Source organism: Pleurodeles waltl, chromosome 10 (genome assembly GCF_031143425.1).
Source record: "Pleurodeles waltl isolate 20211129_DDA chromosome 10, aPleWal1.hap1.20221129, whole genome shotgun sequence".
Classification (NCBI taxonomy): domain Eukaryota; kingdom Metazoa; phylum Chordata; class Amphibia; order Caudata; family Salamandridae; genus Pleurodeles; species Pleurodeles waltl.
This window is the reverse complement of record NC_090449.1, coordinates 186,461,884-186,487,884: the sequence shown is the minus strand read 5'-3', so window position 1 is coordinate 186,487,884 and position 26,001 is coordinate 186,461,884. Positions and strand designations below refer to the sequence as shown.

Sequence of the window (26,001 nt, the reverse complement as noted above, 5' to 3'; positions counted from 1 at the left end):
CAATACACACACAAAAAACACACATTAAACTATACGAAAGAAATGAACAACATGAAGACCGCACAGAGCAAGAGACTGTGCACAGGGCATGATAAGATTAAAGAAATTTTTATTTGGTTGCTTTCATTTCAAAATATTATCTTGAATACCCAGAACGGTGCATTCATTGTCATGCAAGTGAAACATCTCATTAAAAAATAAAAATAAAAAAAACAGCAACTCTGGAGGAAGCAAGGTGACAATGCAACCAACAATATAGTTTCTGGACAGGTTGAAGAGCAATGAAGAAATTAGCCCCTAAATTGATTGAGGGCAGTGCTTGAAAGTAAGTTGATCCTGCTGGATCCAGTTCTGGCAGCTATTTCTGGAAAACATGCTGAGTTTGCCCAGGTTCCCTTTTCAGACATGGGGTATAATTTAGCAGTGCTTTCACACTGCCTGCATTCTGTTCGGAGGCACAGAGAGGGATTTCTTATTTTTACTTTCAACTGGGCCTCAAACAAAGGCGTGTTTTAAAGGGTCATCAGCCCTTTTTAGGTTGAGCATAGCAGCGCGCAAGTGCTGCTTTTCTGACGTGTCGGTATCTATTGAGGCTTTTAACCACGCCCACCTCATGCCCATCACTATCATTTGTTCATGGGCATTCCCTTCAAAAGCCCTTTGTTATCATTGGTAAATGCTTCACCTTTGTCCCTCCTTGGGGTGGTTTGGTTACCGCCTTGGACATTGACCCCGTTGCATGGCTAATTGCACTTTTGTCGATATGTTGGACTGCGAGCAAACTGCTTTTTCCTTTTGTGTGCCTCCTTCATGCTCATGCAGTGGCGCTTTGAATCAGCTCTCTTACGTGAAACTGTTTTACTTTTCATTTTCAATTTATGTGGCAAGAAAAGTCTGGTTAGGAGTTTACAATGCTAACAGCTCTAATTCCAGCAAACGTGAGACCCATTGCATTGCAAAGGCTTGTTTTGATCAACTATCACCTTGGCTGAGAGCCATCCATCTGGAGCCTGACACCTAGGTGCCAAATTAACAAAGGCACACATTTTATCACTTCACAAGTACTTTAGAGAAAGTATGACTAGGAGGCAGCATTTTTACTTTGTTAGAACTGTGCATGCACTACAAGAATGAAAGATTTGCTTGTGTGTTTGAGTAATTACACAATAATGATTTAAAAGACACCTATTTTTTTTTTTATTTAATTGTTTTATATTGCTACTCATCCCATTGTAAGATGTCAGAGCACTTTACATAAAACACAGAAGCTCAATATATCATACAAGTGTGTAAATTGATGTCCAGAGATTCTAAGGGTTGTAAGATGTAGGATCACATATCATCCATAGTTGGAGACATCATATGTTTACAGTGAATGGTCGAGAGAAACACACGTTCGGGATACAAAAAATAACGCTGTGATTGTGGTTGTCTGTATGAAAAAAACACCTTATTACTTACAAAGGGAATCCTTATTTGCAAACTGAGAATAACACAGACTGAAAAAGAAAACAGTAAGGATCTAAGCCCATGATTTACAGTTTGCATGCAGCTCCATGACGTTGGTAAATAGATCACTGTGCTATAAAAGACCTATTTCAACTTATGAACTAGAAGTAACAAAATGATCTGTGTCAAAAGCAATAGCCCAACTTACCTATCTGAATAAAATACAAATATGTTATCTGCATGTTACATGATGTGCTTTTCAGGATGCACATTAACCCTTTATGCTACTTTAACAGTCAAAATTGTGACGCACAAAACACTTGTCTCCAAGAACTATCTTAACCACTAGAGTTCTTTTAACAACTGTTATAACCCCATCAAAATTGTTAGGCACACAAAGATCTCATAAGTATGTTGTTTTAACCATATAGGATATTTCAAAATGCACCCTCTCTGTGACCAATTAAGTAAACTATAATAGATTTACTGCAATGTATCCTGATTGTCAATTTCTTTGCAGAAGACGTTTTAAAAATAAATGTATGTTGACTGCCTGACTCTGCTTTTCAAGCTCCCCCCACCCCTTGTGACCAGTGGTCAAAGTGGGCAGGATCGGAGGGGGCACAATGTGCCTATAATTTTATGATGTATGAAACACTGCTCTCCTACTTTTTGTAAAAAAAGCAACTGTTACAGGACGGTTAACTCCGGCAGTGTAAATGTCTTAGCTGAAGTGTCATTCAAAGAGTCTCCTGTCATGTTAAACCAGAGCCTGGCAGACTCTCAGCTAAACAATAAACAAGCCTTCCTGACCAGCCGCCTGCTTGCCTGAAAGTAATACAAATGTATGCAACGTGTTAATCTGCAAATGTAAAGGATGCTTTGGAGCCGGTACTGGCATAAATTAACCCATTCAATCGAAGCACTGTGATTACAAAGATATCTTTCTTTTGGAACAGTAATGCAAAGAGTTAACAACTGGGCTGTGAAGTGCCATCCTGGTGACTCTGAAAGAGCTTTGACATTGTGGGGAGACTATGTGCAGCCTAAAACAATTTGCCACTAATTAATGTTGTTATCAGCAAAGACCATTATGTCATAGTGTTAATTAGAGGTGGGAGTGGGACAAGGCATGACCATGAATATAAAGGATGTGAGTATTATGCCAGGTGAGCAGCAGCTTTATTAATGATTTGGGCATTAAATCTGAACATTATATAATCTGTGAGGGAGTCTGGGCTTTTTCAGTTAAGGGAGGTCATGGCACTCATGGCTGTGAAGTGCGTGCTTTTAATTGTAACTATATTTATATTGCACTTATTACACTTGGAAGTGTTAAAGGGAAAGTAATTCAAACAATTGCATAACGTACACTCTGGGTATTACTACAATCTATATTTTGGAAACACCATTTTATTTTAAATATTTTGAGCATGACAATGAAAGACCAAAAAAACTTACAAAATATTTGATTTTTTTAGCCTCACCTTTGACCACTCCCCCCAAGCTCACTAATGCCGCCCCACTGCACGAGACATCACAGTCCCAATACTTTTTTAATGCACTTCAACCACTGCTTGTGACCCAACCCCCTTTCCTCTGCCACACCTTGACTTCCAATTTATGGGTATTTTTTCTCTAACTTCAGTACTGCTCGGTGGCATGAATGTGCCTTAAAATAACATAAGCCAGAGCTCTGCCCGATGCAGGTCAAAGCTGGTAACGTGATCGCCTCCCACATAAACTGCAAGTAGCCCAAAACGCTTAGTGTGCAAATTAGGGATTTGGCCCTCACCCAGAAGGGCGTCTTATCATTAAACTGTATTATTATTACTGTTCACACATCATGCTGCCTCTTGGCGTTTGCAGCTCGAGCTCCAGCACCATTTCCCAGGCAGAGGGGGCAGTCCCACAGTTTCTGCGGTGCTGAAGCAGTCGAGGGACCACCGTACATACCGTGGTTACAGCGTAGACCGCTGCCTCCTCGCATGTCTTCTAAGCACCCTGATTTTACCGCTTCCACAAGTCCGCAGTTTCTATATCTGCAGAGACCAGTTTGACAGTCTGAGAGAGGAAACAGGGGGCGGGACTTAACAGCAAAGACTTGGACGCCAAACCAAGTGATAGCTTTATGCGAAGATCGGCCATATTACAAAGGGATGCGATTTAACGCTCTCCAGATGAAAATATGGGCAGCCAGTAAAACAAAAAAAATCTGGGATAAGGACCAGAGAAGTGTCGTAAATACGTTCATTTTTCATACAGGAAAACATTCTTGGAAAATTATATGCAAAATATTTTGTCACATTCTAGAACTTGACGTTACAAGTGAAGAAAATATAATCCTACAATATGCTTACAAATTGTACTGACAATTTAATTTTGGATTAGATCATCTTGACTTACAGTTTTCTAAATTATGGTTCCATTATCAAAATGTCCGCCACAAATGAATTTATGTGAGCGCACATCGTATATCTCTTCACTCTCGGCGTCAAAAGTAATAGAGAAGACGGACATAGTCCAATTAAAGTAAGTTCCAAGATGGCCGCAAATAGTGTGTTGTGTGAGGTACGCTGCAGACACTATTGTGCAGCCTATCTGTGTCACTTAGCGACAAGGTTTCTGTTGCGCAGATCTAGGTGCAATGCACGCCGGGACTTGTAGTTCAGGGAGTGTTTGGCTTAGGCTTTCCTATGGACGCTCCTACTCCGTGTCGCTGTTGCAGGAAAAAACAAGTCACCTCACATAGCAGCGGTGACCTGTTCCTTTTCTGGTCCCGGGGGATGCAGTAACCGGTTCCGGAGGTGTCCGACATGTTCGGAAGGTCACGGAGTTGGGGCGCAGGGGGCCCTGGGCGCTCGTCCCGCAGTATCCACTCTCTGGACCACCTCAAGTGAGTGACCATGGATTGGGGACGCGGTGTAGGCGCGTTGTGGACAATGTCCACGGCACAGAATAATTCGTAACATGTCCAGCAGGCCTACCTACCTTGGACTTGTTTTTATAGTCGGCTCATTTGTTGCTTTTTGCCACATTGTGTTTCAGTTGTGTTACGTGGAAGCAGTAGCTTTATCAGGTTGTAAACGAAAGAGACTTGAAATATTCTAGTTCTTCAGGCGTAAGCGTAGTAATTAGTAGCATTATTCATCTACAAAAGCACAACATGTATCTGCCCCCGAGAAAAAATGCAGTAGGAACCCTGTGTGGTGCTCTGAGCTTTTCAACCGACTATAAAGAGTAGACATAAAAGGTGGCACTTATTGCACAGAGCGGTTCTCCTGGAGGCATAGGCTGGTTCTCCGGTGGGACTGGATAGGATAGGTGCCTCTACAGACAGTTCAATATGAAATGTGCACTGTGGGGGTTTTATAATAAGATATTGGTTGCAGTACCGTAGACACCAGGGTTCAAAGGTCGCTTCCTATAGAACCGGTGCATGAAAAGGGATGTCCTACTGGCCTATGAGCGTAGTTGCTGTGGTCTTAGGGGTAGTCTGCCAAGAGTAAGGTTTACGAAGAGGTGGTGCCGGTGGCACATGTGCTTACTGGCACAACAGCATAGTGACTGTTTTTGAGGTCAGAGATGGACAAGATAAGCTACAAAAGATGTTTCATAAAAATAAATCTGATGGCATAAGAAGTGGTCCTTTGTGCAGCAGTTATTAGAGATGTGTAGGGATCTTTTCCTTCCGGGGTGTGTATGTGTCTGAATTCCAGGTATCCTCCGCTGCATAATGGGGTGCCACGATTAATGCATCATGGCAGGTCGAAGGACCTGGTTGTATTTAAGTTAGTGACTGTTATGAGGTGCCGTCAAGAGTATCAGATCTTCAGTTGTATTTTTGAAGACATCAGATATTGAGCACTGCTTCTGGCATTGCAGATTGAGAGGTGATGCTGATTGAATTTGCATGTACAGAGCAGTTGCTTCGGGCACTGGGTTGCAAGAGGTGCTACTGTGAACATTGGCGCAAGAGTTTCACTCGTGGGCAACAGGGAAGAAAAGCACTGCTCGCCCAATAATAGTACGCAATTACCATAATTGAAGTTACTATTTTTAAGTGTTGGCTAGTTGAAGTATTGGTTCTGTTTTCCTTTCTGCTATAAATATTTACGTTGTTGCTATAATTACAACGTTTCATATGTTCCCCGAATTTGCCATCTTCTAAGTTTATATTTAATGCAGCAGTTTTAAAAATCGGTCACAGCTGGTGACCTCAAGTGAAGCTTGGGCTCTGTACTGACCCTTTACCTCATTTATTCATGATTTTTACGTCTCGCCTGGGTCAGCACATGTGATGTCGCTTGCAAGACATTGTGTTTACATACACAGGTCTTAGCGCTCACCCAATGTGTGCTGGCTTCACTTCCTCTTTATGTTTGTCCCTTTGGAGTGTAGCCCAAGTACTGCTTCCTTGCCCATTGTGTGTCCATCCACTGTCACTGCCCCTTTTTTGTTTTACTTGCACCATCCCCTCCAGTATTATTGCTTGCTTCCTCATTGCTTGACCCTTGCCTCACATCCCTCCCTGCTTTGCTTGGGCATCATGTAATGTAATCACACGATTCACAAATTGTCATTTGTTACACATTGTTTACATATTGCTTTGGTGTGTTTGATTATAGTGCTTCTTAGCTCCAGTGAGCAGCTAGTCAAATCAGATGTTTTAGAGTCCCTTATATCACCAGCTCTGTGAACCCTTTGATGGGTAGAAATGTTGGAGACTGAATTTTGATTATTTTATTAGGTGTGTGTAGTGTTCTTACAGTTCCAGCTCCGTTCCTTTTTATTTTCAAAATGTCTGATTATTAACATGCCGCTAGTCATCATCATTGTGAGCTTTATTTTGGTAAAACACAAATACCATAAAAGCGCATCACAAATTCAAAATTTTACAAAAATAAACTATGTATAAAAGTCCTAGATTATAAAACATTTTCCCTTTAAAAATCGTGCCATATTATAAAATCGTGCAAAAATGTAAAATTTTTCATAATAAATATCATAGAACAAATATATCCCTAGTTAAAACCGATAAATAGGATGAAAGTACAAAGCATTCCCATTATAGGCTCCTATTTAAGAGATGACTTTAGCATTTTTGTTCTAGCACGCCAAATTTCATCTAAGTAGCTGGCTAAGGCAAATGCCACCATGCCCTGGGTATTTGACCTAAAAATTCTAAGGGCAGCAAACCTATTCTGGAAGCCCATGGTTCTACAAAGAGGTACAATCCATTTAATTAGTTGTTTATCATAAGCAGGACAATGGAATAGTACGTGTGCACTACATTCGGGAAGGCCGCAGCCCATCGGGCAGAAATTGGCATAAGGATCATCTTTAGACCAAGTACAGGTGAAAGAACGTAGCGGTAACGAGCCTAGCCTGAATCTGATGTAAAGGGCGCAGGCTCGAGGGAGTGTAATCAGATCCATATACGATTCAAACTCGTAGTGGCATTTGACTGATGTAAACTTCTCTGTCAAACTGCCTAAAGGAACCTCTGCTAGTTTTCCCAATTTTAGCCACCGCCAATATACATCCTTTACAATATGTACCGCATTTTTGGGTAGATCATAAGGGACCATCCAAAAATGGGCCAACCCCAGTTTGGTCAGACTAGCTCTAATGTAATTGCACCAAGGGATTTTTCCAGTGTAGTTCTCGCTAATCAGAGCTTTCAACCATGTCCTATATGGGCTAAGTGTGTCCAGGGACCATATTCTGATCCAGTATAATATTGGTTTCAGCGCTGCTATATGTGCAATAGAGTCTAAGTTCACGTCCATGCGGACAGGCAACGTAGGGGAACTAGTGGGTATTCTGAGGATAGACTTTATAAAAGAGTTTTCAGCAATCTCCAAATCCTTCAGGTTACCATGTCCCCATAGCTCCGCTCCATAGAGAGCACTCCCTCTTGCTTGTAGCTTGTATATTTCCATTGCTGGAGTGATTGCGAACCTAGGGGACCTATTTGCAAATCTCAGAACACCACCCAGGTTCTGCTTCAGAGACATATGTGCCCTAATTATCTGAGCCGGCCATCTATGCGTATCCTCCAGTCGAACCCCCAAATACCCAAATTCAGCAACTCTCTCCAACTCTACCCCTTCCGTAAAGATTCTCTTTCTTACTTTGTGTTTATTGTCACCAAAGATTATATACTTTGTTTTCGTAGAATTAACTTCAAGGCCGTGGTCATTGCAGAAGGACGTGAATTTTTGCCGCTAGTCAATTATGGCCAAGGTTGTTCGACATTTGCTAAACACACTCTGTAGACGCACACATAGCTATTATCTGCAAGTTACAATTTCTGCTTCCTTTGTGCTCTGCTTGTGTTATGGTTCAATACTAGTTAGAAGGCGGCAAGATGGTACTTTATAAATCACAACAAACACATAAGTGAATGTGGCTTAATTGGGGGTTTTGGTTTGAAAAGCAGGGAGGAAGAAAAGAAGCAAAAAAAAACATCGGACTAAGACAGAGTGAACACTTGCTTCAAATCACATCCAAAGCATGCTGACATGTGGCTTGAGCGCCCACAAAAGAGTAACACGCCGGCGTTTAAGTCAGCCTTTTATCCTTACTTAATGAGGTATATTGTTTCACGTGATAGCAAAACAACTGTAGACTTATGGAAAAGGCTGCAGTGTTACTAACGGTGTTGAAGTATGGACCACCATCCTGCCACTGTGTAGCTCGTAAACCTTGCATCACTGTTATATAGAAAATACTCATTTTATAGGATCGGAAGGATCAAAGGCCGAGATAGTTTCACTTAGACTCGAACGTGCTTCTGCATGTATACAACATGTTATCATTTGGTCTCCGGTCACTTGGAGGGACATGCAGCTAGGGTTGGGCGAGCCACAGAAACCTCCAGCTGCAAGCTTCAATCAAGGTCCTCTGGGAACCTTAGGCCCAAAACGAGCTGACCTTTCATGTCGCTTCTTCCTGCTATCCACGCTGCTTCCGTATGATCAAACAATTAAAATCAAAGCATTAATATTTGCGCTAAAAAGGAGAGACAGACGGATACTCATTTAGCCACTGGTTTGTTCAAAGTGTAACCAGAAGACTAGGATAAATCTCGTCTTCCCACCTCATCAGATTGTATAATCTTAGGCAATTGTTTTATTTCACCAATCCTCCTTCCTAATTCATTATCACATATGAAAGCACCTTCAAATACGTGAGATAAGAATACAAGCTGTACCATAAAGTATTGTTTTTGCTTTATTAGACTGTTTTTTTTCTGAAACTATAATAATGTGGGACGTATATATAGAGTGCACATGACAACTGACTTGCCTCTTTGGTCACTAACGGCATTGTCTCCAGTGCGCAGCCTGGGGCAGAAATGGTTCAAAGATCATCTTTAAACACTACCACCTTCAATAAGTGTCTCTCAATACAGTGCCAAACATGACAATTTAAAGGCAAATCTTTGCATATTAAAGAAATACGTTTGTTTGAATTTAGTTGAGACTTTGTCACATTTAACATGGTGTTGCATGCTTTTTAGGGCTCTGCTCACGCACGGTCTCTTGGAGTCAAGCTAGACCCTTGGTTTGGCGCTTGTGGGTAATTTGCTTGCTTGCCCACTTCTACATGTAATTTTATTTCCTTTTTAGTATATTCAGATGGTTGGCTACTCGCTGCTTTACATGTGGCATTTAGCAGCTTAAATCAGATTCACTTTCCCATTACCAACCAACAAAGGCAATAAAATACTGGCCGTATCTATTCACTAATAGGATTATTCCATGTGGATCTCTGCAGCAGGCGCTTAACCCTTTAAACCACTGAGAGATAATACAGTGTGTTTTATTTTATCTGAACCCAATATCAAAACATTATCATGTGAAACCGCTGCACTCAGTAAAATGAAGGACAAAACAATACAAGATGTCATTGAGGGCTGAGAATGCAGTTTTTTACTGCAGGAAAAAAAGAGATGTAACAAGGACTGTGTCACAACATGACTCTCCTATTTATCTCAGTCATGGGTACACCTTCCAATCACCTCCCAGGCAAGGACCTATATAGATCATGTTTCACACAAAGGAAAGAAAACACTTCAGGGGTGTGAAATTTAATAAAATATCTACTTTTCCATGGAACAGGTTACTTCTTAAATCTACTTGTCCTGTAAAAAATATCTACTTGTCCCTTTGGTGCCATGTAGTGTGGGAACACATTATGGCAACAATCTCATTATGTAAGAGCTCTGATAATAGGCTCTATGATTTATGCCAGGGCTACTGCTTTAGTAGGGCTTGAATACTTGCAATTTCAAAACCTACTGTAGCAACTTCCTTATTTTGCCGCCTTTCCCCAGATCTACATATTGGGGCTGGAGGAAGCGGTACACAATAGTTCCAGGGCTGAAAGGGCTTTGAGACTGCAAACCTACTAGCTTGCATGTCTTAAGGATTTTCACCAGCTCTTCTCTAATCTTTTCCGATAATGAGAAAGGTTTGAAATTTACTCCTGACAATGGCAAAAGTAGAAGTTCTTCCAGGGTTGGAAAAAAAAGTGGCTGGAGGGAATGTGAACTTGTAAATGCTCAATAGATTTGCACATGAGCAAATCTACACATGCATATTTGCTTGTATTATAATATAGTTCACATTTTATTTCTAAGAGTACGATTTCCTGGTCTACGTCTGTAAGTTCTTGTGAATTCACGAAAGCCACTTCAAAGACATATACCATGGATGCACTTTTGTGACTTTCTTTGAGAATTAGGTCCCTAATTAGGTCTGGCGTTAAAAAAAGACATTTTGTTTTTATTAAACTTCTATTTCTCTATCTATTAGCTGGCTTTACTGTGAGTGATCACATTCTGCTCTTCCACAAGGAGCATATTGGCACACAAAGTAGTTATGTTCAGTGCCAGGAACTACTGTGGCAGTCAGTGGCATAATGAAATTTGAGGGCCCCCGCTGCAAAGAACATGGAGCAATTTCCCTTCCCCCTCCAGATTCATTCAGGGCAGATGCTGTGCTGAGGGGACCCTCTGGAGGGGGTCTGTGGCCTTTGTTACGCCACTGGTGGCAATGTGAGCTTTCTGAGACCAAAAACATTTTTTTCTTTTTGCCAGTGTTTGTTACAATGGTGAGGGCCTGGCAGCTCCCACAACAATAAAGTGTTACAAAAGCCATGTCAAAACAAGACGCGCATGGACAAAATAAAAAAAATCACAACAAATATCAGATCAGTTGGCTTTGCCAGTGCTTGTTTATTTTCATGCTTCCCATGATCTTATTGAAAACGGTTACAATGATTTTCCATTAAGAACATTTTTTGGAAATGCTAGCATGCATCAACACGTTTTACTAAACAATGCTTGAATGAAATAGCACCTAAAATTTCATAGTAGCAAAACTTTTTTTATACTTGCATTTTTTTTCTGAACATTTTATTTTGAAAGCAAAGAATCACCACTCTTGCTTACAAGCTTCTGCAAACATCTACATTTAATCAGAGAGCATTCTGGGAGCATTATACTTCCCCTCATATTATTAAACATTTCAAACGTGTACACTTTTTTTTTTTTTTTTTTTTTTTTAACTGGGACCACTATCAGTAGTGCACTGTGACCTTAAAACGCTTATTTACAGTGCTCACCCTAATAATAATGAAGGCTTTTTATTAATGAACCATCAATATAAGTTTGAAGAGCATCAACTTATGGAGATATATTACCTCAATTGTAGACAGTTCTCTTCATCTGTAAACTGGCAGCCAAAGAGTTTGTGCTGCAGGGGGTTGGGCCTAAATGTCCCAGGGACAAAATAAACATAAAAACGTGTTGCCCATGACCTCAAACAATATGTCCTGGGTGTCAGGCGATAGGAGTTGTACATCCCTGCAATTGTAACTGTTTTCTGTTAATGAACTGGTAATGCTGGTTGAACGGTTAATTCTCCGTATAATTAGTTAAACTGAAATAGGAAATAGCAACCACATTAATCTTTCTAGGTACAGCAATATGATGATCATTCCCTTTAAATAGAGAATCAAATATTACATCAAACTCCCTATACCATTTACTTTCCCTCAGTTTTTCTCCTCTCCCTGTTACCATGTAAGGTCAACGTTCTTTCTCTCAAACTGTACTACTTGGTTTTAATATTATCAACAGTTAATTTTTTTTTTTTTCTGCAAACACCTACAAAGCCATCAGCATATAATAAAACGGTGACTGCACAACTTTGTATGTTTGGTAAATTTCCATTCTCTTTAGCAAATATTACTAGAAGTTCTGCTTAAAAAGTGCAAATAATAAAGGAACATATCATAACGTTGTTTCAGTCTGGTCTTATTTCTAATCATTTAGTAACTGCACCTCTAGGGTCTGACGGCTCTGTGGCCCATGCCCAGAGTTGATATTTAGAATTGTTTGTGGCAAGTCTTGCAAGAGCTATATTTCGCTACCGCTGCAGTTAATCGCCTCCAGTTGTCTTGCGTCAGTCAGAATCGTATCTTTTAATGTTGGCGAGGAGGAATATCTCTTAGTCATGATCCGGGCAAAGGTCTTCATGCTCCACCCCTGAAAAGTCTTTTTATTTTTTATTTTTTTGCACTTTTTGAAGTGTATAACATCCCCCTCCCTAAATCACTAATTTCCTATTGTTGTACTGTCCCCTTTTGATTGGTCTTCTAGGTCGTTTTATTGCTCATGGAACTCTCGCTCTTCTTCAGAGACTGCTGCATTTGTGGATTGAATTGCTTTCGCTGTGATACTCATTGAACGTATGGCCACCTTCCTCTTGGCACTTACACTTCCTCAACTTGTTTGTATATCTTTGGCAATGACATTCATTGTGGAGGTCATTTCCCTTTTAACTGCTTAGAGCTGATCAGTAAAAGTCTGTCCTCGCTTTTCCTATAGGTCTGTTAGATAGTTCATCTTATCTTTTGTAAGCAGGATTGGTTCTTGTTTCTTTGATGACGCTTCCTTACTGTCTGTTGTTGGCATGCCAGGTGTCTTGGTAATTTAAATATTCTTATGTTGTGGCCTTCTTTTCCGAATAGGAATGACATTCACATTGCCGTTTGTTCATATCAGATGTCTTCATGGAGCCAGAACCTGAAAGAGAAGGGTATTGCTCCTAGACTTGTGTGCTTTATATTCTCTGCCTATAAGATACGTGTTGTATCTTTCTGAAAAGAAATCTTGCGTAAACTGTGGGGATATACCCACATGTGTACTCAAGGTCTTTCAATCACTTTTTTTAATCTTCTGAAACAGTCTTTAACTCCCTCAGCTATTGTCTACTCAATTACCCTCTCCTTTGAGTGGTCTGTCTTGAAAGAGCCAGAGATGGCATGACATTGAATAAATGTGATTCTAAACATTTACACGCTGCCCTGTCTAACGTTCTCTCTCATTTCATCTCTCATCAGACTAAAACTGCTTCTCAGAGTTAGGAAGGATGACCACTATTGTGCCTGAGAATGGGACAGATCTCATTCTGCATTGTATAGTTAGTGGAATCCATCTTCCAGCCTATTTAATACTATTCCTTCCCTCATTCTTTTACTATTCTTTAAATTGTTCACTTTCATCAGAATTAAAAGCCTATAATGGACCCTTCTTTCCAGCCAGTGCACAAAGTCTTACCTTTTCCACCCAGCAGCCTGCCTTTTTTTAGCGCTCCAGTGATGGTTGTGTTGTTATACAGCTTCTGCAATCATGCTAGCTAATCCCCATCACCAAGATGTTCCTGCAGTCTAGGCTCAAAGTGACTGCCAATTTCGTATCCACTGGTGGGGATTTGGTGGGTGGGGGGCTGGGAAGGTGCTGGGAGGGAGGAAAGGGGAGTTTGAATCCATCAATCTAGTGTCTTCTTCCTTCACTACCGTGCCTACTCAGTAAAGATTCAGATACCTTCAGTGATCGCTCTGCAAGGTAGGTTTCGTATATAAGGTAGGTATCTATAACTTGCGCCCCGCCAGCACAGTAATATGATTTGTCAACATTTTTACTTCAAATACTACAGTTATATTATCAAAGATGTTATCAAAGGTGTCATGAGTGCTGTAATTTGTTGGGTAGTTAGCAGTGCAGAGCCAGGGCGCGAGTTATAGTTACCTTAGGGCACGACATTAGGGTTACTTGAGGTAACTCTTACTATAATAGGTGAATTTCTATTGTTTTGTATGTTTAAAATGTGAGCCTAACTATAATGCCCCTTTAACCTTTAGTTATTTAAGTGAATTTCTATGTTTTTAAAATTCTATTTCCTTACTATAACGTCCATGTAACCTTTGTGGTTTTTTTCCGTGAATTTCTATATTTAAAAAAAAAGTAAAGTAATTTTCATTGCTATCCGTTAATCCAACCACCGCTGCCTATGGCCTTCGGCTGTGTGCGGCGGTTGTTGGCAGCAGGGCCCGACCTGTGGCCAGGCCCTGCTGCCAACCCCTATAACAACCCAACCCCACGTTGCGCACTGCCAGCCGGAGTTGGCCACAGCCTGTCTCTCTGGGTATGAGAATAGATATGAAAGGTTGTATCTGGGTGTGCAAGTGGATGCATCAGTGTCTTAGTGGGTCTGTGAGTGGGTGCGTCAGTGTGGGTGGGTTATGAGGGTTTCATTGGGTCTGTGAGTGGGTGTGTGAGTCTGAGTGGGTCTGTGGATGGGTACGTTAGGGTCTGTGTGGGTGTGTGAGTGGGAAAAAGAAATTGAAAGAGAGAGAGAGAGCAACAGAGAGAGAGTTTTTTAGGCTTTGATGGATTAAATTCTTAGAATGAGAAATTTCTGGAAAAATTTAAAAGAAAAATGTATTTGTCAATTAAAATGAGTGAGATCAACTTTCAGTGGAACCTTAAACTTTTGAAGTTTAAAAGAAATTAAAGAAGAAAAACTACCACAGGCATACCTGGAGTAGAAACCTCAACTTTCAGTGTGAGGGTCTGTGACATTAACCTTTAGGCCATAGGTGACTCCTTACTGGGATGCTTCACGGCATACCTATAACAGTCAACCCACACATGTGATTGGAAAGAAATGTGAATGTCCCATCACTAAGAAGGTTTAACAGTCCAAACACTAGTAAATAAACACACCATCAAGCGATACAAGGATTTGAACCTTCACCCTCCTGAGTGACAGCACAAGGCCAGCACAAGACCATTAGGCCAGAAGTGACTCTGTTCGGCTGTGCATCCAAACTTAACTCGAACATTCGTCCCAACCTCTTGCCAGTTTGAAGCCTTGAAGTAATTGCATGGAGAGGCCATTGCAATGACAATCTCTTTCTCTTTTGTGTCCCACTATGGGATGGAAGAGAGAGAGGGAAAGAGAGAGAGAGAGATAGAAACAGAACAGTGGGGAGAGCCTCAAGGACCCAGCTTTCCTACCCGGCTCCCCACATCTTGCGGGAGCCGGCATTGCTCCCCCAAGCAGACATCTGATTTTAATAGCAGAGCCCTGCTTCTGGACCAATGTTTTCATCTGTCTTCCTCGCGCATGCATAGAAGACAGTTGAAAAGTCTACTTTCTGCAAGTGAGATCTGTTTGACAGCTCTCACTTGCAGAAAGTGAACTTGTTTGCTTTTGCTTGGTGGGAGCTGTCAGCTCCTACTAAGCAAAAGCAAACAGCTGTGTCCTAGGGGTGGGCACCCTGGGACAGGGCAGCAGCCGTCCCCCGGGGGTGATGGTCCTCAGGCCATCAATAGCTCCTTGAGGGGGGCCCTCTACCTAGGAATTTGCCCCTGAGAGGTGGTGGTTCCCGGGGATGTGAGGGGGCCACATGGCCCCCTCACATGTAATATCAACAAAGTCCCATGGAGGTGGCAGTCCCTGGGGCAAATATAAGTCCTGGAGGGGAGCCCTATGTCTCCCCCCCCTTCAATTTTCAATGCTCCTAGGACCTGGCCCACCTGTGGTCTTTCAAAAACACAAATGCCGGAGACCGTGCTTGTTTTTTGTGTTTTTATTTTGTATTTTTTATTTTTGCTGTAAATTCGCAACATCGCAAATTCACTGTGAATTTTGTGTTGTTTTTTTTAAGTGTTTTGTTTTGTTCTGTCGGGACTCCAGGACCAGAGCTAAGGGGGTCAGGCTATCTCTACCCTGGCCCCCTATCCTTTTTTTTTTTTGCGTTTTTTTTGGTGGGACTTGTCTGAAGCCGAGTCCTAAGTGTCGGGGCTGCAAACCCAGCTCACATGCCCCGGTAAAAAACCTCTGAGTTGATCATTTGCCTTTGCAGGGACCAGTGCTTGCTTGCAGGGACCACTGCTTGTTTGCAGGGACCACTGCTTGTTTCCAGAGACCAATGCTTGTTGGAACTAATATTTGTTTGGTAACACAAGTTGCATGAGCCTCCAGCATCCCTGTGACTCAGAGTGGGTGTGGCTGGATGCATCAGGTATTTAAACCACACCCGGCCTGAGTAAATTGCTTGCTCCAGAGGTCACCAGCTGCAGAGAAGAAATCTCTGGTCCTCCGCTTTTGATCTTCACGTTCTGTTTTCTCCAGCATCTTGAAGGTCACTTCCGGAAGAAGAGACCGAGGATATTAACCATTAGAAAGGCAGAAACACCCTGCACTCGATTTAAGAACATTTATTGCAATAACGTGATAATTGCTGACTTGAAACTTGATAAGCAAATGTTACAGGATGCAATGCGCATAAAAGGGCACATCTTTGTGTTTTAAGGACATTGGGATGTTCGTCGCTTGTCATGCTATAACGCTTATTGTAGTTGCTTGCATTAGACCACAGAAAGGAGCTTCTATTGAACAATTATGAAAACGATGTACTGTGACTACGTCCATTATTGCTGATTTTAATGTGGCATTACTATTGTTAGCTATACGATGTACTGTGAATACGGTTATTATCGCTGAGTTCAAAGTAGCATTTGATTTATTATAAATTCTTGCTGGTGATGCAGAACATTCTGTGTTTGGTGCTTAAACAAAGTTGAAGCTTATCTTTGCCATGCTCAGAATTACGCTATGATGTCACAGTGATAAGTCAGCTGTTTATAAAGTTGAACACTATTGATTAATCCTATGTTTTCATACATAGTATTAGAACAAAAACCCTATGTTTTCAGTGTGATTTAAACACTGAATTGCGTTCCTCGCAATACTAGCACAGAACAATGATTAACCCATGAATATCTGGAGAATCTAGGTCCCCGAGAGTTTGTTCTTATTATTGTTGCCTATGTAAATGCCTGAGTCAGCATCTTAGGAAATCTCATCAAGGTGAAACTCATAAGATATCCACTGAACGGCAAGGAACATCTAGGTAGGATTAATTGTGGTGATGAGGGACTAATCTGGGATCACCGTGGGAGTAATTATCAACAGTAGAGGAGGTTCAAGGCTCTTATTTTGTTACAGGTAATCCACATAGTTTCTGAAAATTCGTAAAGACAGGGAGAGCCTTCAAAAGCAGGAAAGGGGACCCCAACAGGTACATCTAGTTTGTACATCATATTCTAACGGTATAGTATACATGGGTTATGAGAAATTAGTTATTTGACTGATGTGTAATTTATCATAGGAAAGATAAACCATCACTAGGCATCCAGATCCAGCCCTGTGATCCAAGTGTCTCCCTCCTTCTCTCATCCACCCCCTTTCCCTCTGGATGTTGTGGTGCTGATTAAGTGTATTTAAGTGGGAGGCAGTCAGCGTTTAGGTGGAATTGGGAACAAGCAGCTTGGTCAACATTGTGTCTCTGTGGGACGAATAGGTTAGTGCTTTATGCCAAGATGGCTGCCAACACTTCCTGTTTGCATTGTTGGCGGCCAATCAGAGCTGTGCTCTTCCCTGCACGAGCTCGTTATTATTTGCAAAGTCGTCGCAGCCAGAGATATACAGGTTTAAATTTCTCAAAAACTGCTGAATAGATTTAGACCAAATAAGCAAAAGCACAATCTGCATACCGAAAGCTAGCTTTCTTCCAAATGTGGTGTAATTCCGTCCAGTGGTTCGGGCTGTAGTTGAGTTCAAAAGTCCTATGCGAATTAACATGGGGAACACAACTTTTTTGACCCCCTCCCTTTCTTTTTCTTGGCCCGCTTCACATATCACACAAAACCTTCCTATGTGCAACAAAAAATCTCTGGGGTACTTTTTTGGGGGGAAAAGTTTGTGAAGATTTGTTAAACAGTGCCAAAAATATAGGCAAGTCAAAACACGTTTTTTCTGTGGAAACATGGACCTAGCTATAACTACTTAGTGGCAACTGCCACAAGGTAATATGTGTATATATGTATTTGTGTGTGTGTGTGTGTGTCTTATATATATATATATATATATATATATATATATATATATATATATATATATATATATATATATATATATATATATATATATATATATATATATATATATATGCTTGAAAAACCCAAAAGGTTACAGGGACATTATAGTTAGAAAATAGAAATAAAAAAACCTTCGAAATTCACTGAAAAAAACAAAGGTGACATGGACGATATAGTTAGGTTCTGATTTTACTTGTACAAAACCGTAGAAATTCAGCAGTTATAGTTTCCTGAGATAACTATAACTTGCGCTCCCGTAATGAACTGCCTATGACCTCCCATATTACATCACTTATGACATCTCAAATTATAATACTGACATCATCCATTGAGTGTAAGTAGTTGTATCGATGTGTGAGTGGGTTTTCTCACTGGCTCTATGGATGGCAGAGTGGTTGAGTCATTTGGTGTATGGGACAGTGATTGGATATGTACCTAGCCTTATGGGTGAGGAAATGAGTATGTTAGTGGCTGCATTTGGTTCAGTGAATGGGTGTCTGGTTGTATGGGTGAGTGAGTGACTGGGTGTGTAAGTGCTTATATAGGTGAGTGGATGGTTGTCCATGTATTGCTGAGTGAGTTGATGAGATAGTGACTGCATACATGAGTGAGTGCGTGTATAAGTCCTGTATGTATAACTAAGTGGCTATATGACTGAGTCTATAGAATAGTGAGTGAATGTCTGAGTAGGTATTTCAGTGATTGAGTTAGTGTGTCAGGGGTTGCATGGATGAGTGTCTGGGTGAGTGGGTACTGTACAGGGGAACGAATACTTGTGTTAGTCCTTGTATTAGTAAATGAATGGTTGTGTAAGTAAATATATTAGTCATTGAGTAGGTGTGTCAGGAACTGTTTGGCTGAGTGTTTGGGTATGTGAGTGATTCTATGTGTGAAGGAGTGGGTGTGTGAGTACCTCTATAATTCTGTTATTAAGTATGCGTGTTGTTGTATGGCTGTATTACTGGATGTATCAGTGACTGTATTAGTATGTGACTAGGTGTTTCAGTAGCTGTATGAGTGTGTGACTACCTGAGGGAGTGCTCAATGAGTGGGTGACTGGATGTGTCAGTTGCTGTGTCATTGAATCAGTCAGTGTGTCAGTAGTTTTAGGGTTCCCTCAATAAGTTTGTGAGCAACTGTGTGTGTGTAGGGAGAAGAGTCTTTATGGGGGCGATAACAGGGTGTGACAATGATTGTATTGATGATGTCATCAGTGATGTAATTTGAGATGTCATAAGTGATGGAATATGTGAAGTCATAAGCAGTGCATTACGGGAGCACAAGGTACAGTTAGATCAGGAAACAATAACTGCTGATTTTCTACAGTTTTGTACGAGTAAATTCAGAACCTAGCTATAACATTCATGTAACCTTCTGTTTGTTTTCAGTGATCTTCTATGTTTAAAAAAAATTATATTTCTTAACTTTGATATCCCTTTAACCTTTGGTAGTTTCATTGAATTCCTACGTTTTGCTTATGTGCATTTCATAACTGTAATTTGTGTATAATGTTTTTTTGTTTTTTACTTATTCATAATATTTTTCTCTTAAATACTTAAATATTAACCCCAGAAGTCTGGGGAAAAAGTATTGGGAATCCTTTCATTAAGCTGCCTCCCACAATGAAATACCCCAACCCTGTACACTGTTGCAAGTTGAATTGAACAGGCTTATTCTTTTTTTTAAAAAAAAGTGGTGCTGTTACTGTTTTATACTTTATTGAGTATTTACATACTTCTGAAGTAGGATTGTAATGTTATTATTATTTTTTTTAAATTAATTTTGGAACCGCAGGGCCATCCGCCGTTCTCTACAGGCAGAGCAGCAAAGCTCTATGGTTTCCGCTCCAATCACATGACTGGAATGAATCTGTGGTTCGGATCTGCGGGTTCTTGATATTAAAAAAATGTATATATACAATATGCATCCCATTCTCTCCCATATAAATAGAAGACAGGAAATATTTACAAGCCACAAACATTTTATTAATTTACAGTACAACACAAAACTTATATTACAATTTTCAGGGAACTTCGACTCCAGTGAGGAACCGCAGAGCAGCTCGATGTGTGAAGAGTAATCTGGAATTTCATTGGTTACTTTTGAACCACAGCTAGTTTTGAGTAAGGCCACTCCCTAAAACATTTATTATTCTACTTGCTGTTGAGGGAGAAGCATCTTAGCTGTGATCCTCCAGCTACAGACGTTTCCAGAATGGCTGAAAGGAGAGCTCCTCCACCACCTGTACAGTCCCAAGATATTCCTGAAAAATATGATACTCAGTAGGTATCTTCTTTACTTCTGCATCTGGGAAGGAGAATGGTGTATGACAATTTCTTTACCATACCTAGTGGGGACAAAAAATCAGTGCAGGAACTGTGAAATGCAGCCTCTGTGAAAAAGAGCTGTCTCATGGTACATCAAAGAAATACAGCCACATAACGTAGAGTATGTGGAAGCAATTGCGCACCATCCACAAGGGGCATATTGACGAATTATGAGAGAAAAAGAACTGACACATTTCGATGCTGAACCTGGCACATCATCATCTAGCCAAGCTACTCCTCAGAACATCAGTATGCCAGCCACTTGCATCGAATTAGGTCTAATGGTAACATCCTGCAGCATCTGCCATAATCTTGTGGTTTTAAAAGTTAAAGATGTCAACAATTTATTTTTGCAGGTGAAAATCCACCGTTGCCAATTTGTTTCACAATGTTTTTCTTCAGAGAAGTTGGTATTGCACACAGTTGTGCTTTCTTAATGCAAAAGTGTTGCATTTAAGTCCTTCCCAAGTTTCCAATACATTGTCTGGGAAGAAAAAGAAAAATTAAAAAAAAAAAAAAACTTGTTCTATAAGATCTACAAAAAACAGTTCTTCTTAGAACCACCACTGAATCAAACAGAGAGCTGTGTTTGAGTCTATCAGTATTTCCATACCTGTGTGAGTGCATGTATAACTTTTCATTTCCATGTATACGTTTATTAATCAGTTTCTGTCTAGGTGTCTCAATCTATGCATAATTGTGTTCCTGGATATGTCAGTGTATGTGAAAGTCAGATCGTGGGTGTGTCAGTGTATATGAAAGTGTGTACCTGGATGTGTGAATGGAAGCATTACTATATCATTGGCCTTGTTAGTTTATGCATTATTGTCTTCCTGGGTCTCTCAATGTATGGACCAGCATGTATCTGGGTGTGTTAGTGTATGTATTAATGTGTCTCTGGATGTATTATTCTATATCAGTGTGCATCTAAGTTTTTCAGTGTGGGTGTGTCAGTGCATGCATGATTTTGCATTTGGGTACCAGTGTATGCAGTAGTATATGTATGGCTGTTACAGTATATGCATACGTTTGTACCTGGGTGTCTTTGTGTATGCATGAGTTTCTGCCTGGTGTGTCGGTGTATGCATCGGTGTGTGCTTGGGTGTGTCAGTGTATGTATGTATGTATGTGTGTGTGTATGTATGTGTGTATATATATATATATATATATATATATAGATATATATGTATGTATTGGGGTGTATCAGTGTGTACATCAGTGTCCATGTAGGTTTGTCAGTGTATGCAATAGAGTGCTCCTGGCTGTGTCAATGTATGAATGAAAGTATACCTGGGTATGTTGGTATATGCATAAGTGTGTATCTGAGTGTGTCATTATGTGAATAACAGTGTACCTGGGTGTGTCAGTTTATAGATTATCGTGTACCTTTGTGTATGTGTAAGAGTGTCCCTGGGGGTGTTCCTGTATGCTACAGAGTATACATGGGTGTGTCACTGTATGCATAAGTGTCTGGCTGGATGTGTTACTGTGTGCATCAGTGTGTACCCGGAAGTGTCAGTGTACGAATGAGTGTACCTCAGTGTGTTAGTATATGCAGAAGTGTCTGCCTCTGTGTCTCTCTATCTGCATGAAAGTGTAACTGGGTGTGTTAATGTATGGATCATTGTGTGCCTTTGTGTATTACTGTATGTATAAGAGTGTCCATGGGTGTGACAATGTGTGCTGGGCAGTCTACGTGGGTGTATTAGTGTATACACAAGTCACTGGCAGGATGTGTTTATGTTTGCATCAGTATGTACCTTAGTGTGTCAGTGTACACATGCCAGTCTATCTCGCTCTGTTAGTATATGCAAAAGTGTCTGCCTAGGTGTGTCACTATGTGCCTGAGCGTGTACCCAGGTGTATAAGTCTATGGATCATTGTATGCCTGTGTGTATCATTCTATGCATAAAAGTGTCCCTGGGTGACTTAGTGTATACATGACAGTGCACCTGTGTGTCTAACTGAATGCATCAGTGTGTGACTAGATGTTTGAGAGTCTGTTCCTGTGTATGCTTCAATATATCAGTCTATGTGATAGTCTTTGTCAAAGTTTCTAAGGTTAAACATCAGGGTTTCGTGAGTGTGTTTAGTATATACAGATATATAAAAACACCTGTATTTACATTAATGTATTCCTCTGTTACTTTGATTACCTATCTGTATCTGCCTATATTTAGGATAGAGACAGATGTACTTACTTACCTACATTACTGCAGTAAAATCAACTTTTTACCAAAACATAAATATAAGTTAAACTTTGATTCTATTAAGTTATCTATTTGACGTTTTCAAACTGTAATAAAAATATAGCAAATTTTAACACATGGTGCATATTTTCCGCTATATACAAATTTACACATATTATTTAAACATGTTACATTTCCTTATCCACTGTCCACAGCTTCTATACTTTTGCCCTACACAATAAGTGCACATGGATACGGAACATTTTGGGGAGGGGGGGGTTTAGTCATAAAGACTTTAAAAAACATAAGTTCATAGAAAGTTATTTCAAATGAACATTACTATGTGTGGTACTTACTAGCAATATTAACCAAACTCTTTCACCTACAGTTGTTAAATGTAAAGGTTTTGAATGCAATTAATGTGTATGAATCACGCTAGAAGTTTAAAAAGTGTCTGAAAACATCACCCTTGTTGTCAGAAACTCCACTCATCCATTAAAGAGGACTATAGTATGTCATCAGTTTTTTTTGTCTTCAGTAGATGTATATTGCAGTTCACCGATTATAATGTCCATTTTCAATTTAGTAGTATGTGACCAGTTTCCATCCAATAAGAAAATTATTTCTACATTTAAAATCCCTTCGAAAGACCTCATCCTTGATAGGCTGTATGATGCCTTATAGTCTACTTTTCAAACTCCCATACATTTACTACACTACTCCTCCAGTAGAACTTTGGTTCAAGAAACAGAAGGTAAGAATTTGGTAATTTATACTGTAATCTCTGCTTAAATGTAAGTTTATCATCATTATACTCTGCCCATCCAGTTCTATTATTTATGTAAACATTGAACTGTCCAGATGTGACACTTTCTCCCTCATGGAAAATAATGGCTGTGTAGATACTTGTTTTACCTGAAATTGAGATTTGTCCTGCTTTAAATTTGTGATTAGAGTTTCCAATTTAGCTCCATCTGATTTGCATTGTTGTAGCATCAAGGTGATATATTTCCCAGTTGTTCCCATTCTTAAACTTGAATGTAGGGCTAAGTTGTATTTCATGCATGTATTACTTTGTGAAGCATCTTTAAACAACGTTTTTTGAAACTGACAGTTTTTGAATCTGGTAGAGTTAGGTAGATAAATTGTTTGCAATCTATTTCTGTTGTGGAAGAAAAGGAACCATTTTCACAGTCATGCTGCCGTGAGTAACTTAGTCCAAAAAGTTCATAAATAGGTATCTTCTCTTCTAAAATAACTAGTAGGACCATCAAAAATTCTTGTGCATCTTCTTGAGTATTTTATCTAAAGTGTATAGATCCAGAGCACATATCTGCAATATCTCTAATACAAGATAGATGCTGAGTATGTTTTTGTGTTATCACTCGACAACCGTTCTAACAAAGTCAGTAGTGCAGAGCGTAATTATTTTTCCCTTTTTCTCTTTATGTTCATGGACCAGAGTAGGTGAGGAGAACAGTGCATTAACAACTACATTAGCGTAGCAGTTGTCTCCAGCTAAATTTGATTACTGGTAACCTACAGTTCCACCAACATTTTAATTCTTGTTTTTCTCTGATACGTCTTTCTTTTCTTATTTTTTCTTCTTTTTCTCTAGAACAACAGTCAGATCTTTTGAAATTTTTTCGTTTTGGTAAAATAGGCATTTTGTAAACTGAATGCTGCTCTAGATAGGGAGCATACAGGGTTCTCAAACGGTTGTATTTCAATACACAACTGGAATCAGCATTTACTTTACTGTCATCAAAGTCTATTAGATACAAACCAGACAAGCTACGTTTGCGTGATAATGCTACATAAGACATACCTTCCTTAAATCCATTGCTACCAATATTAATAAAAGCTGCATCTACACTTAAAGCTTGAGACTTATGTACTGTTAAAGTATATGCTAGAGATATTGGAAACTGCTTTCTACATACATACAGGTCTTTCACAAGTAAGAAACGCACAACAGATCTTGATATCTGTTCTACATCTTCAAGATCATCAAATATAATTGCTAGATACTGAGCTTAATTTCTGTTTGGGCACAGAATAAAATCTATTATTTTTCTAATAGCTCCATTAACAAATCCTTCAACATTTAAATTGCGCAGCACAGATCTTTCAAACATGCAAATATTTTTCTATTGCTCAGTTTTTAAAACAGATTTTTCCAAAGAATCCAGCTTTTACTGTAGTTTATCATTCAATAGTATTGTTACTCCTTGATGTTCCTTTTTAGGGTCGAGCCTGCGTTGCATGCGCTCGTGCATGCGTATCGCAGGGAGGCGCTTTAGTTATTAGAAAAGGGCTCGGAGCGGTGTCGACGTCATGTCAGTGTGTTTGATTGGTTCGTGGGCTTGCCTAGTAAAATCTGCTTGCTTTCATTAGTGTAAGGCATGCACACATCATGCCTTTTCCAGTGGTTAGCCCTCCTCGAGCGCAGCGACCAAGTACAGAGAACATGAGAGGGTCGCTGTTTTCTGTTGGATCGTGGACTACTTTTTCTCTATTTTCCTAGCGCGATTTCGCTTAGCAGAAGTCGAGCGCTTTACACATTTAATTTCACTTTTTCAGGTTACGTACATAAAAGCACTTTTGCCGATAGATGAAAAGTCGGGTTAGGAGTTTACAACGCGATCAGCTCTAACATGAGCAAATGCGAGACCTGTTGCATTGCAAATGCTTGTTATCAATTGATATCAACTCTAGTATTTGCTCGTTCTGTGGTTGTAGTAATTGTTCAAAAAAATTGTTACATTCTTGAGTGGTTGGCATTAAGCAGAGAACTGACTTTTGTCTTGAATAAATTCAAACTTTAGCTCTGCTGCACTTTTTTTCTGAAGGAAATATGTTCTTTATAAGTCGTATTTCCAGACAACCTTTTCCTTCTTTTGACAGTATTCCAACTCTAATATCCTTCAAAATACTTCCATATTGCATATCAGATGCTTGACATATGTTTGTAATCAGTTCCTTGTATTGAAGATTTAAGCAAATATTTAAATTTCCAATGCTTCCTAAAGAAATATGAGTTTCTTCACATGATACAGTCTTAAATAAAGGCTGCCCTTTCACAGGGGTAAGTTGTAGTAAATCAACAAAACAAACACATGCTTTTCTTCAAAGAGCACATCGCAGTCCGTCTTTAATACATGTTGCATTCTCAAATGCACAAAGGCAAGAATTAAGTAGGCGACCATGCTCACCTCATCAATAATTAAAAGCTTTAGGTTCTTCAAAACTCTGGAAACTTCGTGACAAGCTTCACCAGATAACTTTTGGTATTCATATGTATTGTTGTGTTCTACAGGGGTCATTCCTTTGATATTGTGTGCAGCTAAATCAAACAGGAGGTGTTACTACACACAATAAAATAGAGTCTGTAGTCTTCTGTAGGTATGTTGTTAGAACTTGTATTAGAAAGCTTTGTCCAGTACTTGCTTGTCCACTACATATAAAAGAATTGGTTGAAAACATGAACACTTACATTAATCGTTGTCAGGCAGGAGACCATAGTCTATTTTTTCTCTGGCTTCCACGTATATTTTGTTTTCTGCTCATTATTGAGTTAGTCTACCAAAACTTCCAACAAAACATTTTCTTCTCTTACTTGTTGCATTGCTGTCACCACTTCATTCATTGCTTTGGCAGCTTCATTTCCTATTACTGACTGTCCAAGAGGATCTTGACTAAGAGGTGCAGAACTTCTGCTGCTTTGTGA

General features: G+C 39.8%; 2 protein-coding genes across 8 annotated transcripts in view; one reads left to right on the top strand and one right to left on the bottom strand.

Moving 5' to 3' along the window:
• The window catches only part of DEXI (Dexi homolog), a 137,410-nt gene extending 133,470 nt beyond the window's left edge, over positions 1–3,940 (bottom strand). For 4 of the 5 annotated variants that reach the window (XR_011199072.1, XR_011199070.1, XR_011199071.1 and 1 more), the window contains exon 1: positions 3,406–3,593. The gene's annotated coding sequence lies outside the window, so the exon portion shown is untranslated. Of the gene's footprint in view, positions 1–3,405; positions 3,594–3,855 lie in introns of those variants that run through there. The other variant, XR_011199073.1, reaches the window with a different exon arrangement.
• Positions 3,941–4,047: 107 nt separating this feature from the next.
• The window catches only part of CLEC16A (C-type lectin domain containing 16A), a 462,030-nt gene continuing 440,076 nt past the window's right edge, over positions 4,048–26,001 (top strand). For 2 of the 3 annotated variants that reach the window (XM_069210165.1, XM_069210163.1), the window contains exon 1: positions 4,050–4,345. In XM_069210165.1, the coding sequence (XP_069066266.1) occupies positions 4,266–4,345 (80 nt within the window). In that variant the 5' untranslated portion in view covers positions 4,050–4,265. Of the gene's footprint in view, positions 4,346–26,001 lie in introns of all 3 variants that reach the window. The other variant, XM_069210166.1, reaches the window with a different exon arrangement.